Here is a 16,515-nt window from a genome sequence, read left to right on the forward strand (position 1 = left end):
GGGTCGGAGGGATTTTATAAGGGAAAGAGCGAAGAGGGGTTGCTGAGTGGGCAGGATATTAGCCACGTGGAGTCCTACATGGCAGTAATTATCCTGAAATTGGCAGTTTGCTCGCGTGACAATTATTGCACGCAGTTTTGGGGTCCATGGAGATGGGCCAGATAGGGAGACGTGTCGCGTGGACGAAGCGGTGGGTAGTTTTTTTTTTTTTTTTAATTTATTTAATAAATTAATTGGAGGAAGTGAAAAGCATTGAAATTACAAATACACCCCTCCACTATTATGGAATATCGGGGAGATGCCCCTCGTTTTCCGTGGATATCGAAAGCGATCGTGGCAAATGCGCAAATTTCATTTCCCCAAAGTTTTTCTTTTACGGATGTGGGGAAAGTGGGGACGAGAACGGGGCAAAATTTACGGTGTTAGCAAAAAAATTTCACTCTCCAAAATTAAAATTATATATATTTTTTCTTTTATTTTCTTCTTTCTTAGGAAGACGTTGAGAAAGCAAATTTTTTTATAGAGATTCTCATTTCCCATTTAATTTTAAAATCAATTCTCTCTGTACACTCTCGTTTCTCGTAACAAATCAAAAAAGTACATCAATAGTTGAAGCTTCAGAGCTTCAACAAATTAGTTTCGTTTTAGCATATATTGAATTCTTTTTTCTTTTTTCTCTTTTCTTTTTTCTTAATATTTGGTTGAAAAGTCATTTTCATCATCATGTAGGTACATCAAATTCAAATTTTTTTAAATCATCATCCTAGAGCGAAATTCTTCGGTTGGTCTACCTCATTAACCTTTAAAATAAATGTTTTTTTAATAAAAGTAATGCTTTGGAAATATACGACCTGATAAGAAAATATATGAATTATTTGATCAATTGAAGTATACTTCTACATTTATTTTATAATAAGTGCAAAAGTTTAATAATTAAAATGTAGTTTGAATTTAGATTCGATATAGCTCAACTAACCAATATATTTATAATCTTTTTTATAGGTCAAAGTTTTCAATTCGTACTTGAGTGATATTATCCAGAGCTTTATTACCACGACTCAAACTACAACCTCATGTGAAGGAAATGAAAAAGATTCGCTATCAACTAACTCCTTAAACTTTGAGAGGTGATGACGTTAGTGTTTGGTTAGAAGATTCACAAGACGAAGTAAAGTCTTTAGTTGCTTAGTAAGATGTATATGCATTTGAGTTTGAGTGATACATATAATATTTTAACCTATCCAATCACAATGGATTGGTCTAATCATCGTTGGTACCAGTGAACAGAGCAAAAGACTTAAAAGGAAATAAATCTAATTCAAGACACGATAAATTTTTCTTTTCTTTTTGAAGAAAATGGAAAAAAAATTCTCTTCTCTCTTCCTTCCTACATTCCTCTCTCTTACTCTAAAAAACGATAAGCATGACAATCACAAGATAAAGTATTATGCTTAATACATCATATCAATTTTCTTAACAAGTAAATATCGTTGGGTCATATAGTTGTCTCGTGAGATAAGTCGAGAAGTAGACAAACTAGTCCAATGGAGATGATGTGTCCTAAATTATAAAATAAATAATGGTTAAGAAACAAAAATCATCCCTACCTACGGTTTTGGTATGGGTTATGTGATGAATTATTAGAGAAAATAGGGACAACGTTATAAAGAGGACATAGGCATAGGGTGAGGGCGGGTCACATTTTGCGTATAAGCGGTCAACATTCCTCAAGACTAGGGACCGGTTTATCCAGGCCGCGACATGGGTCCGGTTGGGCCCCGGTTCGGTATACAGAAAATAAATTTTCTTCCCTTGGCTTTACTTTACCTCACCCACCATTTTTCACCGCCCCCTTCATTTACAAGCTTTTCTTTTCCCTTTTTCCCTTTTTTATCTTTTGATTTGGATGGTAAGGAAATAAATACTCGGTTTTAGCTTTTTAGTTTGGTCCCTCGTTTTTTTACTTATTTCGTTTTAGCCCTGATTATATATATTTTAGATCTGTTCATTGAAATAGAATTAAGCAAGGTTTCATTTTCCAATTTTCGAAAGGTTGTTTTTTAATACATTAAAATTTCAAATGTACTTCTTTAGCCTTTAAAAAGTTGTATTAGAAATTGGTTTAGTTTTATTGTTTTTTTTATTAATGCAAGAATCTAATTTGTTTTGAACTCTACAAAATTAGTATATAAGTTTGTTCCCATGAGTATTTTTTATAATATGTAGTACAATTTTTTTTCCAACTGTTTATAATTTTTTATTTATACTAAAAAACAAAAAAAGTATAAATCCAAAGCATTCCTATGAACATGTAAAAACTGTTTGAAATAGGGAAGTACAAACCTATTTTATTTCTTTCATTCTTTTTCACAACATTTCCATTTAAAACAAAACATAGACATTTAAGATTTTGAAACTTCTGCACAAAATTTTGAGTCAAATGCTTGAGCTTTAATGAAGTACACCATTATAACCTTTGAGATCCTCTTCCTTTTGTAAAAATTAGTTGAAATTACTTACTGTCATTATAAATTATATTTTTAAAATTATAAATCTCTGTGTTTCAGAAAATTACCATACGCTCAACTTTTTAGACTAAATATTTTTGTTAACAATGAAGATTCTATCAAATTAGAGTGTTTTATGAATGTTAAAATAAAATTTCATTTATATATATATTTTTTGTATTACGTGCCAGACAATTATCCTAGTTCATTTTCTAACTTAAATATAAAGTCAAAAAGAGACAAGTTACGTTATGCTCAGAGTGAAGTGTTGTTGTCCTTCTAGTAAGGGAGTCAACAACGTCGTTGATCTTTCACACCCAATGTGTTGATATGGAATTTCTTCCAATATGGTAGCAAGTTTTATTCGACAAATTTGCAAAATTCCCTTAGATTATTACATGTACTTTTGAAAGGTATAGATTTTTTTTTTCTTTTGAACAAATACCAACATTATGTAGCAAGTAACCCACATCCCAAGTTTTCAAGTTTTTTTTTTTTTTTTTCGCCCAAAGTATATTGGTTGCTTGCTTCTTTTTCTTTGTTTGCTTTTCTTTTTCCAAAAGCTCAAAGATTGAAATGGAAAAAAATGATTTGAAAGGAAGATTAGTAAAATTTTTGCTTTTGCTAAACTGTGTGTGTTGAGTTGTTTTGCAATTTGGTGTATTGTGGCTCTAATGGGGACAAAGCCATTGATGCCACTTTAGTGAACTTCTTTTGGTGATGTCTAATGAAATTATTGATTTCTCACTCTTTTTTTCTGAATCTCATCATTCTCTCTTTTTAAAGCTTTTGGGAACATGGGCTTGTCATTAGCTTTTGGACACTTTGAGATGCCTTCAATTTCACAATCTATTTACCTTTTTTTTTTATGACTTTTAAAAGGTAAAATCTCAAAAATAAAAATTAAAAAAAAATGTATGCCTATTTAAAAATAAACTAAAATAAAAGTTGGGTATTTTCTTCCATCTTTTTTCCTTTAGTGGGTAAGAATTAGAATTATTTTAGGATTTTAAAGGCCCTACCTTCATGACATTATACCCCTATTTTTCTAATCTTTTGTACTTTAAACCTTATTCTCCCTGCATTAATCCAACCCAAGGACCACATAATAAAAATAAACAAATAATAAAAAATATACTTTCTTTTTTCAATACCCAATTGGTCCAATTTCAAAAGATTAGCCTACTACATCCAATTTCTTCCTGTTGCTTTCAAGGACCTAGCTTTCAATAGTTTCACCTTATCTGTAATATATAAATATTGAAGATTACGTGCTTTGAATTAATTAATTAACTAATTCAAGCATATTATTACGATTTGCTTTTTTTTTTTCAAAGATTTTATTTAATGCTGATATGTTAACTGTATGGATAGTTTAAAACAATGAAATAAAGCTCATTTAAAACAATAACATTACTACAAGATCCACAAAAAAGTTTAGTAAATTTTGCAATTATTGATGATAATTTGAGGATTGAAATCGACTCAATCATAAAATCTAGAAAAGAAGATTTCTGCACGAAATTATGTGGTTGGTTTAATCTATATTAATAACATAGACAAATAAGTACTCCAAACAACTATGAATGTTGATATGAAAGTTGCTCTTCCATTGTTTTGTTTTTATTGGAAAATAAAAATCTAAAAATAAGTAAAATTGAAAGGATAAAATGGAAAATGATAATAGGCTATGTTTCCATGTGATTGGAAATTTTCCAAATGGGAAGAAAAAATTAAGAGTGTGGGAATAAAATTAAAGTAGATGAGTGTCGTTTTCCATCAAAGTCTTTCTTTTTACAAGTCTTTCTTATATTTAGTCCATTGCGTGATCAGAATTCAGTAACAACGCCTATAAAAATAATTTGTAAAATCAAAATTATATACTACTAGCTCACACGTGACCTAAAATTTTAACTAGTCGTAGATATTAATTTCACCTCTTATTCAAATTTAAGATTGAATTTCGTTAAATTAAAATCTTGGAGTATAAATTAACTCAGTAAATTACGATAGTAAAAGATGAATTTTTTTTCCCATGATTTTTCTTATGCAAAGAGGAGTAAAATTCGAGTTAAAAAATCTTGTAAATCCAAAATGCTTCAGAGGTTTTAACGTTGGCCTACCATATATTTAATCGCCCTATTACAAAATAAAATATATATATATATATATAAAAGTGGAATATTATAAATTTCAGAATATGTGTTTTTCAATTTGAATATCATTATTCTAGTTGGAGAGTTAAATTAGCTGTACACTAAAAGACAAAACTACCTTACCACAACCACAAGGTCCTTATTTCTTTTTTTCCCACCTAAAATTTTTAATATTAATGAAAATGAAATAATGAATAAAGTTCACCAAAAAAAATTCCAACCCAATCCACCAATCACAATTTAGAAATTATCTGGATATGTCACAAATGTTAAAATTTTTTAATAAAATAAACTTATTAAATAATGTATTTGAAAATGACATTAAAGTCCAAAAGATCGACGTTGCTATCCCACTAGCCACTCAAGAAGCTACCACCAAATATAGTAAAGAAAGTCGTCTTCCATGCAACCACCAAAACCAAATTACTGTTCCAATTGGCTAATTCTATTTGTCAAACCCATAAAAACATTCCTCAATCTGTTCACCTACTAAACCTTTTTTAATTTTTCAGTTTTTTTTTTTTAAATCTTATCTTATCTTCACCAAATTTCGTAATTAACTGGTTAGAATTAGGGGTAAGATTAGAGCACCCCACGTGGCCCTCTCGTCAAAGAATATGTGTTCGGTCCTCTCTATTCAAATACATCGAAGATAAGGAGTAATCAGTCAATCCCACATGCTCCTAAAGTAAGAGTTCGGCTATGCCCCAACCTAAAGACGTAGATACGGACTATAGAAGATTCGTAGATTGTCAGGTACAAAATGCTAAAATGACAGGACAATGCTTCTCAAAGCTCTCATATAAAAAGGTGGAGTTCATCCCAGTGAAACACGATCTTTACTAACCTAACTAAGTTCAGCTCGACACCAACTCATACCTTCTAATTTAAGGTTTTGAGTGTATGTTACCGAGCACCACATGATGCAATTAGGTCTTTTTTGCAATGTAGTCAACTCATAGATCAAGAATTCACCTCGAATCGTGTACTAATGTGTCACCTAGTCTAGAATCTTGCATCAACATAGCCAATTATACATAACTTCAAATATTTGTTCATTTAGATATATATTTATCGAGTAAATAACTAAAAGGCACGTCTATGTCAAATTCTTGTTAAATAATTTTTAAAAGAAATCAACTAGGATTAAACTGATTTTTAATAAAAGTTTAGAGGCTAAACAAATATTTAAAATTTTAGAGGCTATAATAGAATTAAAAAAAATTTTAAAAAATAAATCTAAATTACTATATAGATTAAAAGAGAGACCACTAACTCGAGCATAGCTCAACGATAATTTTTTCAATTAAGAGGTTGTGAGTTCGATCCCCACCCTATATATTGTACTTTAAAAAAGTGAGACCACTCTAAATAATGAAATAATAATAAATAATGAATAATAATAAAGGGCAATTGATCACTATGTCTGGGAAAAAGAAGGAAATTTAGAAAAAGCCAAACCCACATGGGTGATGGGTCCACTAAAACAAAAAGATTAAAATGTTAATGATTTAATGGATTAATTATATATATAAGATATGGTTTGGGTTAATGAAGATTGTAAAATGGCCATATTCTTTAAGCACATCCATAATGGAGTTGTAAAGATAATGTTGTTTAATCATGTCCTACAATATTCGGTTCTTGTTGTTGATTACTTCTATGCTTTAGATTTAATTAGGGATTTATGGTAATATAATTCCAACCAAAACATATTAATTTTTTTTTCCTTTCCACCAATGATGAGCGGAATTAGAGGTAAAGGTAATAAAGATATCAATCTGATTTGGAAAAAAAATTGGTGCAATTTTATTTCATCCGTACAAAATTAGATTTGCTATCACATTATTGATATGGTCAGAGTTATTAAAATTGTTACATACTCGAGAATGTCTAAATCTTGATAATTTTTTTAGTCTCATGTATTGTGTCTAGAGGTACATTACATGACACCCATATTATTAATATTCGATTAAAAAAAAGATCCAAGAAGAATGAGATGTATATGCATTTGCGTTTTTTAGTCAAATTTATTTTGAGTGATGATCTACCCTTTAAACGTTTTCGACCTATCGTGAACTGGTTTAGTGGGTTATGACCGTTGAAAACAGTAAAAGTATGGATAATTTTTCTTTTCGGAATAAAAAAAGAAAATTTTATTCTCTCTCTCCCATTTCAACATTTCCTCGACAAAAACATAATAATGGTCACCACTGGCAGGTGGTGGCGTAGTGGGCTTGTGGCCAAATGGAATACCCTCCTCGATTCGAGCACTACGTGGTGCGTATTTGGGGTCCCCCATTCTAAGGACAAGTCCCGCAACGTCGGTTACAGTAATGGGCAGCCGTCAACACCCCTCCCTCCGAGATATAGTGAACATATATATGGTGTAAGTAAGACGACATCAATTCTGAGTAAAAAAAAAAACACATAATGTTGGTCAACAAGAGAGTCAAAAAGTAAGTATTATTCTTAACCATTCTACCAATTTTCTTGACAACCAAACATAGTTGGATCGTCAAAAAATTGTGTTGTGAGATAAATCGAGATGTACTCAAACCCTCGCAAATATGAAAAAGAAACGTAGCATATTTAGATTAAACCTTCCATTTGAAGACTTAAATATCATATCAAAAGGGGTAGAAAAGTAGGGCTATTGAGAATTGGGGATGAGATGTGTAATGAGAAAGATAAGAAGATATTGTGTGTTGTCTGTGTCAATTGCAACAAGCTTGGTGTCCCAGCAAACAAAAAGCTTACTTCATCCAATAAAAGAAAAAGAGAGATATATATGATGAAGACATAAAGGTGTTTGATGAGGAAATCTATTTAATGTGTGTATTATGAAATGAAATGATGGGTTTTGGCTTTGTTCCTCCCAATGACAAAATAACATCTCTTTTCTAAGGACTCTTCTTCTTGGCTTTCTCTCTTCTTTTCTTACCATTGTCCATTTCCTCTTCCAATTCTTTGGTCATTCATTTTAAACTAGCAACAAAGAAGGGTCCAAATACCCCATTTTTATGTATTAAAATGGACCACTCTGGTCCTCCATACGATTTGTAAAGTGGGTCCTGCTATTTAAATGGTTCAAATTTCACAATGGAGAGGAATTTTTTTTTTTTTTGGGATCCAAACATTACAGCAATTTATTAGATTAATTATATTATTAGGCTCACAAGTTTAACCTAATGGATTTTTTTTCCATCCTTTTGCCATCAAAATTTGGCATAGGTTTATAAGTTTTCATATATTCTCTTTCCTATCACAAATCAAACTTACCACAGGCAAGATCAAACAAAATCTTGCCAAAAAGTCAACTTTTCAAAGAGATTTTAATAGACAATAACGGTCAATTTTGATTTAGGACTAATCAACACTTCTAAAAAAAACGAAAAAAAAAATAGTTGTGATTTGGTCTCTACGTGTGGATTGAATGGAAGATGTAAATAAATAAAGGCGTGTTTGGTTGTTGTTCTTAGAACACAGAATTTTTGTTTTCCAATAATAACATATTTGAAAGTTGAATCTCAATTTAAAAAATAGTTGAAGATATATGTAGTAATATTTTTGTAAACGAGTGGTAGTTACTAATTATATATTTAGTTCAATCTAAAACATTATCAATTAATTTATTAACATATATAATATAAATTTTGTATAACTATTAGTCTACAATATTAAAAATAATTTATATGTTAATAAATTATATAATATTCTACAATATTATATAATTTATAATATATTATGTTTTACATGTTGAATTTCTATAAAAATGAAATAAGTCTATTACTTAAAATAATATATTTATCAAAGATTTTATTATTATTTTTTTAATTCTGCATTTCAATGTTTCAGATTCAAAATCGGGGTACTCTTAAAAATTAAAAAAGTTATTTTAAGAGTTTCCACGGTTTGAATCACATAACTGAAAAATAATTTTCGAAAACAAATCTAGTAAATCCATATGATGTTTTAGTGAGCCTGCAAATAATAAACATGGATGGCGGGGTTGAAAAAAAAATGATTGGGTACTTAAATAGTAAACAAGAAAGAAAAATGAAGAGAGCATATGAAGGTTTGCCAAGTGAGGAAATGAAAATGTAGGGTTTGAATGTCACCCCTCAACACCTTTTCCTTTCAACATCCCACAACTTGCATTGCATAGCATACCCAATTGGAGCATCAAACCTTGGGTCCATTGTATATGAGACTTTGGATGTGATGTGATGTAATTCATCTGTCCCTACACTATATTTAACGTTACGAGACTATTATTAGGCTTATCCGTTTAAATTCTAAATTTAATTTCCAACATGTACAAATACTTTTATTTATTTAGCTGATTTGAGACTTTGATCGTATTTTCCAATATCCCTAAACTTTGAAGTATAGCTTCGATAGGTGAGATACCCGATTAGATAAAACTTAAATTAAATGGCGTGATTTGAAAGTTAGTGATACGAATTGCTATCGAGCATAATGTGAACGTTAAGTATGAAATTCATATTAGTTCTTCTAGTATATTTTCAACATTGTTTTTTCCAAGGCGTTACGACATAACTTGTAAGGAAAAATAAGGTATGATTTTTGAGTTCCTTGGAGTGCGAGGGATAGAAAGGAATAAAGAGAGGAAGAAAGAAAAAAAAATGTTTGATAGAGAGAGAAGCGATTTGTGTGTGGGAGAGGGAGCTGGGCAGAGGCTGCAGAGTTTGCCTCCTCTGTTCTTCAACAATCCAAAATACATTTCACTTTTTGCTACTTTCTTCTCTCTTTTTCTCGGAAAAAGAATCTGTGGAAGTATTTGAGCAAGGATTTCACTTTTTTAAATATGGAATCTCTTTTTTTTAGTGCAAGAAACATCTTTTATTTTATACTTTAATAATTAAATAATGAGAAATTATATATATATATATATATATATATATATATATAATTTTTTTTTTAAGAATTGATTTACCTACCATCATCAATGATAAACTATGATTATTATAGTAGATCCGAGCATAATTCAGTTGTTTAAGTTATTAGTATATACGTTTAAAAGTCAGATTTTCGATCTCCACATTCTTGTTTGAACCTAAAGAATAACATTATTCAAACAACGATTACTATATATATATATATATATATATATAAAAGTTGATTACTATTGTTAAATCAATAGGTGATTGGTAAGTTTTTTTTTTTTTTAATATAAGTGATTAGTAAGTTTTTATACTCTACTACTCATGATTAATTAAAAAAAGTGAATTAAAGAAAGCGTAATTGGTATATATTTTTAACCAAAGGTCGTGAGTTTGCTCCCATGTGTTCTAAAAAAAATAATTGAAAAATTGAATATTAGAGCTTGAATAGTCTATTTTTGATCGACTATATTAGTTTTGAAAATCAGTCTAAAAAATGTGAACTATTTTCTAGCATCTACGAGTCGACAGATATTATTATTTGTGTGAATTCTGCCGATATTTCATCATTTGTCTAATAAAGCTATAACTGGGCTTGAATATGGGAGTCGAAAAGGGCCCTCTTTCCTTGGGCTTGCCTTCGGCCACATCTTAGTCCAACATGTAAGATTTAGAGCCCAACAACCCAACCATCAGGCCCATTAAGAAAATAGATATGCTTCATTGCCCAACGTCTCCATCTTTTGGAAAATGGTTCCATCTTTTACAAATTTCATAAATATTTTTAAAAACATTTTAGTAAAGATATATATACATTTTTATTCAATAGTTATTTAGCCACTAAGATTAATGACAAAATTACAAGAATAATCTAAAATAACAATTAAAAATTTGAGAATCAATATGCTTAACACCCTTCAAACTCAAGATGCCTCAACGGTGTAGCGATATAATTCTAAAACACATGTATGGTACGAAAATATTTAGATGATATAAAAAATTTCAAGAATTACATATAATTTTACTCATGCAAAAATATATGAGCTTTCGAATTTTTTCTCCTCTTTTTCTTTTTAAGGAAAAAAAGATTTTGTGTGTAATTATTTTTTTTTTCAATAAAACATGTGGGGTGGGACATAGAACTCAAAACCTTTTAATTAGAAGATATGTATCAAATTACTGCGGAACTAGTAGATTTGGTGTAATTCTTGAGATGAGATGGAAAAAAATAATATTATTTGTGATTTATTAGTGGATTTAATGTCACAGGGCACCCATAAAGATGCATACGTCAGCCGCCACGATGGATCAAACGATCACCTTCGCCGAAGCTCCTTTTAACTTGGCCAACAAATATTTATCGCTGCCCCAATTTATATTCTTTCTGAAAGCTTCAAATTTCATTTCTAAATCGCGATTAGGGTTTTCTCTGCTACTTTTCGATCGGTTCTTGTTCAAAGCTCCAGTACTTCGCGCTTCGTAATCGGATTTTCGGCGTCAATTTATTCAGGTTCGATAACTGTCTATTCAATTTCAACCTCTTTGTTATTGAAACAATCCGGATCTGGATCTGTAATTTATCAAGCGTCCGATCGAATTAAGTAGGCTTTCGTATCTATTTAGGCGATTCGTCTTCTGTTTCGCAATCAAAATTCCATGAATTGAACTTCTAGGTCGCTGTGCACGAGGAATTTATTTGTTTCACTTTTTGGATAGTTAGGCGATTAATCTATCTCTTGTTCTGGGAGACGATGGGGGCTTTCATATCAAGATTCTGGTTCATGTTATTTCCGGCGAAAGAATACAAGATCGTGGTCGTAGGGCTGGATAATGCCGGAAAGACGACGACTCTTTACAAATTGCACCTGGGAGAGGTTGTTACTACCCATCCTACTGTTGGAAGCAATGTTGAAGAACTTGTGTACAAGAATATTCGATTCGAGGTGCAGTATTTTGCCTTCTTCTTATTCTATTTTGTTTATGAATGCTCCTTGTTTGTTGCTCATCACATTCCATCGATTGGGGATTCTTTTCCGGCATCAATTTTATTCTAGCATTCTATTCGAGCATTGGTTTGTAAGGTTTTGCACTGTGATTCTTGAACTCTACGGCTTCGTTGGTGTATTGTTGCCCCTTGATTTTGTGAGTCGGTGTATTTGGTAGATGCAAAAGACTACCCGACTCAACCATAGAAACGAAAATGTGGTGCGCAAGAAATAGTAAAGCGTGTGTTGTCTGTAAACTTGAAACTTAGCGTGCAAAATACAAAATTAGGCGTGATAGTATAAAGCAACATATTCCCTTGTCATCTTCCTGGAGGCTAGTTCTGTAAAACCCAGGCTTTGATAAGATATGTTTCGTAAAGAGCTTTTATCGGAACCTTCCTGAAATCCCACACAATTTGCAGCTTTTTTAAGGGAAATTTGGGTGGATTAGGTTTATAATTGATTTGAGTAACTTAGCCGTCAAGAAGAAATGGATTCAAACCACGATGACCACGTACCTTGGATTTAATATCCCATTAGTTTTTTTGTCAACCTATCGTAGTAGGGTCAAGTGGTTAGTCGAGGTGTACGTAAGCTAGTCCGGAGACACGAATATTAAAAAAAATGATTTGAGTAAGTTCTCCACATAATTGGGCTGGTTTGTTTTCCAAACAATGGAACTGGAAAGCAGAGTTTTATCTGGAAAAGTATATACTGGCTTATTCAAAGACCAGATATATTATAAACTTTGCACAAAACCCGTCTCAATTTTTCATCTTGGAAGGCGAAACTGAACTTTTCCCTCTGATGCTGAGTAACTAAACCTGTCTTTTTTTGGCTATGTTTTCTATAGGTATGGGATCTTGGTGGGCAAGACAGGCTTAGGACATCATGGGCAACATATTATCGCGGTACCCATGCAGTAATTGTGGTGATAGACAGTACAGATAGAGCAAGAATCACCATTATGAAAGATGAGCTCTTCGGACTACTTGGCCACGAAGATCTTCAGCAATCTGTGGTGCTCGTTTTTGCAAACAAACAGGATCTCAAGGATGCCATGACCCCAGTTGAAATCACCGATGCCCTTTCACTTCACAGCATCAAGAATCACGACTGGCACATCCAAGCCTGCTCTGCCCTCACCGGAGACGGTCTATACGATGGTCTCGGGTGGATTGCTCAGCGAGTTACTGGTAAAGCACCCAGTTGATAACGAACTCACTGCCAGTGAGATTTCATTCTTACTCTGTAATCTTTGTGGTTAACCTCCTCGTCTATTGTCTCATTTTATATTAGTCTTGGAGCAGCTTATGCATCCCTTTCTATTACATTTTGGTTTCAGAGAGTTGTATTAAATTTAAAAAAGAAAATGGAGCAATTCTCTCATTCCAAATGAGGTAAGAGTTGATATGCAATTGGCTCAGAGATGAACTTTTCTTTCCGTCTAATTTGATCGAAAATTTGAAAACTAAATTACAATAAATAGAAATTGTTGCCAATCAAACTTACCATTTACTAAAAATATGTTGCTCTTTTCTTACAGAGTGATCAAACTAAAGAGGGTCAAAATATTCACTGCAACACGTTACCATGGATTGTGTACAGTTCTGGGAATTGTTTTAATCATTTTTCGAAGATTTCAAAAATAATATTCAACCTGTAACACTTAAACATCACGAAATTTAGAAGACAATATTTTAAAATACTTGTTGAAAAAGTATCTCATTTGTGTTCTTTCTGAAAGTACTTTTTGGAATTTCTCTCTCCCAGAAAAGAAAAAATATATTAAAACTCACTCTATATTCTATACCAATTAGATTACCAACTGAACCAAAGCCGCTCACAAATAGAGCTTTCATAGGCAATGAGCAATCACACTCTGGTGAAAACCAGAAAAATATTATCAAACAGAATGGTTACAAAATCAAGCATCTGCATTGGCATCGGCATCGATTCGAATCTTTCGGCCCCTCGAACCATCGATCCCAAGCTGGATTTACCGGGCCGAGAGTTCTGGCAAAATCCCAAACCAAAATGAATCAGATTATCATCTAGTAAAGCTTCGTTTGAAGATTTTGAAAGTTGATGACGAGAAAAATGAATGCAAAAGTAATAGTTATAAGCTTAATTTTCAAAATGACTATCAAACGAGACTTAAAAAGACTTAAATATTTAAGTAAGATGCTTCATACTCTGGAAGGAGAGGGTCTGATCTCATTTCAACACTGCCCAACAACCTGGTGGGTTCAGATTCAATGTAAAAAATAGGCTGAAGAAGTTGGAATTTTGCATACAACAAATAAAGAAATCCATAACCAAATCCAACTTACTCTTTACATGATGTTGATGCCTTGCCCATTTTTTCTAGCTGCTCCAGTTCCTCCTGCAAGTTCAACCCACTGAATTGGATATCCCTGATTTTAAGTTTCATTCTATTCCTTTGTTCATCTCTTTACCGATGAAAAGTAAAGCTTCAATAATGTCAACAACTTAGAGCAGATGAATTTGAGCACTTAAACCAGACTCAGAATCAGAATCAAAATCAACCCCATTAGTTACTTCAGTAATGTCCCACTTCAATTCAAATTCAGTTTTTTCAAAAGAGAATTAAAAAAAAAAAAAGAACAGGGGAGAAAGAAGAAGAAGAAGAACCTCTAGAAACCTAGCCTCTTGCTCGAGCCGCTTCATCTCGGCCTGCAGCCTATGTTTACCGACGGCGTCGACGGCGGACATGGAGTGAATCCGATGAGTCATGGGAACAGCAGCAGCTTCCGCCATAGCCGACTGAGCAAGCAAAACCCTAAAGAAGAAGAAGATTGAAGTTTACAGAAAAAGAGAGAATTAAAGAAGAAAATAAGGAAGACCCAGAAATTTGCAAGGGGAACCAATGAAAATTTCAAGGGAAGAAAGGGATCTGAATAGAGGAAGTGAAAGGGGGAGAGCGACGGGGCTGCGGATTTTGTGGGTTTCTTTCTTCTGTGTCAGAGTAGAAACTTGAAAGTAAAAATATATAGTGAAGGGAAAAAAGGGAGGTGAAATTATTGAAATTGGGGCAAGTTTTGTGAGTGTGTTCTTGGAGGAAAGTTGATTTGCTTTTTCTCATGATTCTTGTATTCTGTCGGCTTTGTCTCACTTCCATTGGGAATTCGCCGAATTCAAACATTACATAGAGTCACCACCACCACCACCACGCGGTACTGCTTAAGAGCGTGATGAACAGCAAAAAGGAAAAGAGAGAAGATTAAGCTACGTAGAGCTTGGTAAAAGTCTGAATTTGGTCAATATAATTTTTAATTTTCAATTTAGTCCCTAAACTCCTTTTAAAAGTTTTAATTTAACAATCATCATAAGTTAGTGTTTACCATTTGAAAAACTTTGCCAACACCAGATTTTAAATAGAACACTGCTATGTAAAAAAGGAATATGATAATTGTTGGGTGGTTGGGATGCTGATTGTCGAAGGTTGAGCTGCCTCACCATGAAAAGGTGTGGGCCGAGCTAATAGGTCGAGAACGAGGCTTTGGGCAACAAAATAAAGACCAAAGCCAACATGTGTGAAGACGGTAAGTCCAGTCGTTAGTACGGCCAACAGAACTTAATAGGTCATCTAACCTCAGAACAATAGAGTAGACCGACGGGACAAGAAACTACCGACTTGCCTACTATAAATATACCTTCATTTCATCCAATCGTGTATGAAAAATATATTTAAAGTTGATCTGCCCAGTTCAAACTATATAACTTAAGCGTATGAGTGTTTTACCTGTTTTAGCAAAGCTTTCTCCCGCTCGCTACACAATAGCTTTCTAAGGTCTAGCGCAGGTCGAAATCTAAAATTATAGGGACTTAGTTGAAATTTTTAAAATTATACTAATCAAATTAAAACTTTATCTAAACTATAGCATCAAAGTTGTAATTTAAAAAAAAAAAAAAAAAACATTTTATGATTTTGTGTCTGTGGGGACGGGGAAAAGTTGGACATTTGGGTTTTTTTTGTTTTTTTTTTGAAAAGTGATATTTTTTTGTTTTGTTTTGTTGTTGGAGCAAGACAAAATCCTAAGTCCAGTTTTTGCTCTTCCTTTTCTTTTTTTATCTTTTACTCGCACTACCTTTTGGGAGAAATAATTTATCCTGTCCATTTACAGTCTTACTTAAACAGTTATTTCTTTTGCTACGAAATATTTCTAAAGTCTAACACTACAGTTTATCTTTTGTAAAAAGGACTACAAAAATTTCCTCTCTTGAAAAAAATGTAAGAAAATAATGGAAATAGATGTGATGATTCAAGTAACCATATATTTATATCTTTTCTTAATGGTAGGTTTAAATTCACTTTCTTTTTTTGAAAATATAATATACGTTACAAATAGAAGCCGGTAAAGACTCGACCCTTCAACCAGTACAAATGTTACTAATAACTTTACCAATATAGGTATGTTGGCGTTCAATTGGTTAAAGTATATCTATCTCCGACCAAGAAGTCATGAGTTCGAATCTCCAATATTCGAAAATTAACAGCTTTAAATTTATTTTATTTTATTTTATGCAAATATAGTACGACATAGCGAGAGTGGATAAAGTGCAAATCTAAATTAAACCAAAAAAGAAATCAATTTTTATCTCTAAATTCATAAGGCGACTCATTTATTACTCTTAAATTTTCAAATTTTCAAATTTGACCTTAGACTCTCGTGATTTTTATCTTTCATTAGATTTACCTATTAATTTTAGTAAAAATTAAACTTAAAAATTCTTAAAATTTAGTGATTTCAACAAAAATGAAGCTCTAAAACGAGTTCAATTAGCACAACCAAAACTCTAGCAAATCAATTCGCAATATCCATCGTTAAACAAATCCTTAAAAAAACAAAAAACAAACTCGACCCTAAATTACCATGTCTTTGTTTGTAAATTATTGATTAAAAAAAATATTTACCTGTATTCAAAAAATACATAT

The 16,515-nt window shown here is 32.1% G+C and overlaps 2 protein-coding genes across 4 annotated transcripts; one reads left to right on the plus strand and one right to left on the minus strand.

Annotated features, from left to right (window-relative positions):
- Positions 1-10,919: 10,919 nt before the first annotated feature.
- ARFC1 (ADP-ribosylation factor C1) lies at positions 10,920-12,999 on the plus strand. Of its 3 annotated transcripts, none has more exons than XM_022282463.2 (3): positions 10,920-11,080; positions 11,287-11,513; positions 12,409-12,999. In XM_022282463.2, exons 2-3 carry the CDS (start codon positions 11,322-11,324, stop codon positions 12,766-12,768), a joined length of 552 nt encoding a protein of 183 aa, XP_022138155.1. In that variant the 5' UTR covers positions 10,920-11,080; positions 11,287-11,321; the 3' UTR covers positions 12,769-12,999. The 3 variants fall into 3 exon arrangements, with proteins under 3 accessions (XP_022138155.1, XP_022138154.1, XP_087980686.1); XM_022282462.2 differs by having other exon boundaries at positions 11,291-11,513; XM_088124560.1 differs by lacking the exon at positions 10,920-11,080 and having other exon boundaries at positions 11,271-11,513.
- A 385-nt stretch (positions 13,000-13,384) lies between these two features.
- Positions 13,385-14,721, minus strand: AGG2 (G-protein gamma subunit 2). The gene is made up of 4 exons (XM_022282464.2): positions 14,211-14,721; positions 13,889-13,941; positions 13,751-13,795; positions 13,385-13,571 (listed from the first exon to the last, which is right to left on the minus strand). The coding sequence occupies exons 1-4, from the start codon at positions 14,334-14,336 to the stop codon at positions 13,475-13,477; spliced, it is 321 nt and encodes a 106-aa protein (XP_022138156.1). The 5' UTR covers positions 14,337-14,721; the 3' UTR covers positions 13,385-13,474.
- Between the last annotated feature and the right edge of the window lie 1,794 nt (positions 14,722-16,515).

The sequence above is a fragment of the Momordica charantia genome, assembly GCF_013281855.1.
Source record: "Momordica charantia cultivar OHB3-1 chromosome 5 unlocalized genomic scaffold, Mcharantia_2.0 BLBB01000005.1, whole genome shotgun sequence".
NCBI lineage: Eukaryota > Viridiplantae > Streptophyta > Magnoliopsida > Cucurbitales > Cucurbitaceae > Momordica > Momordica charantia.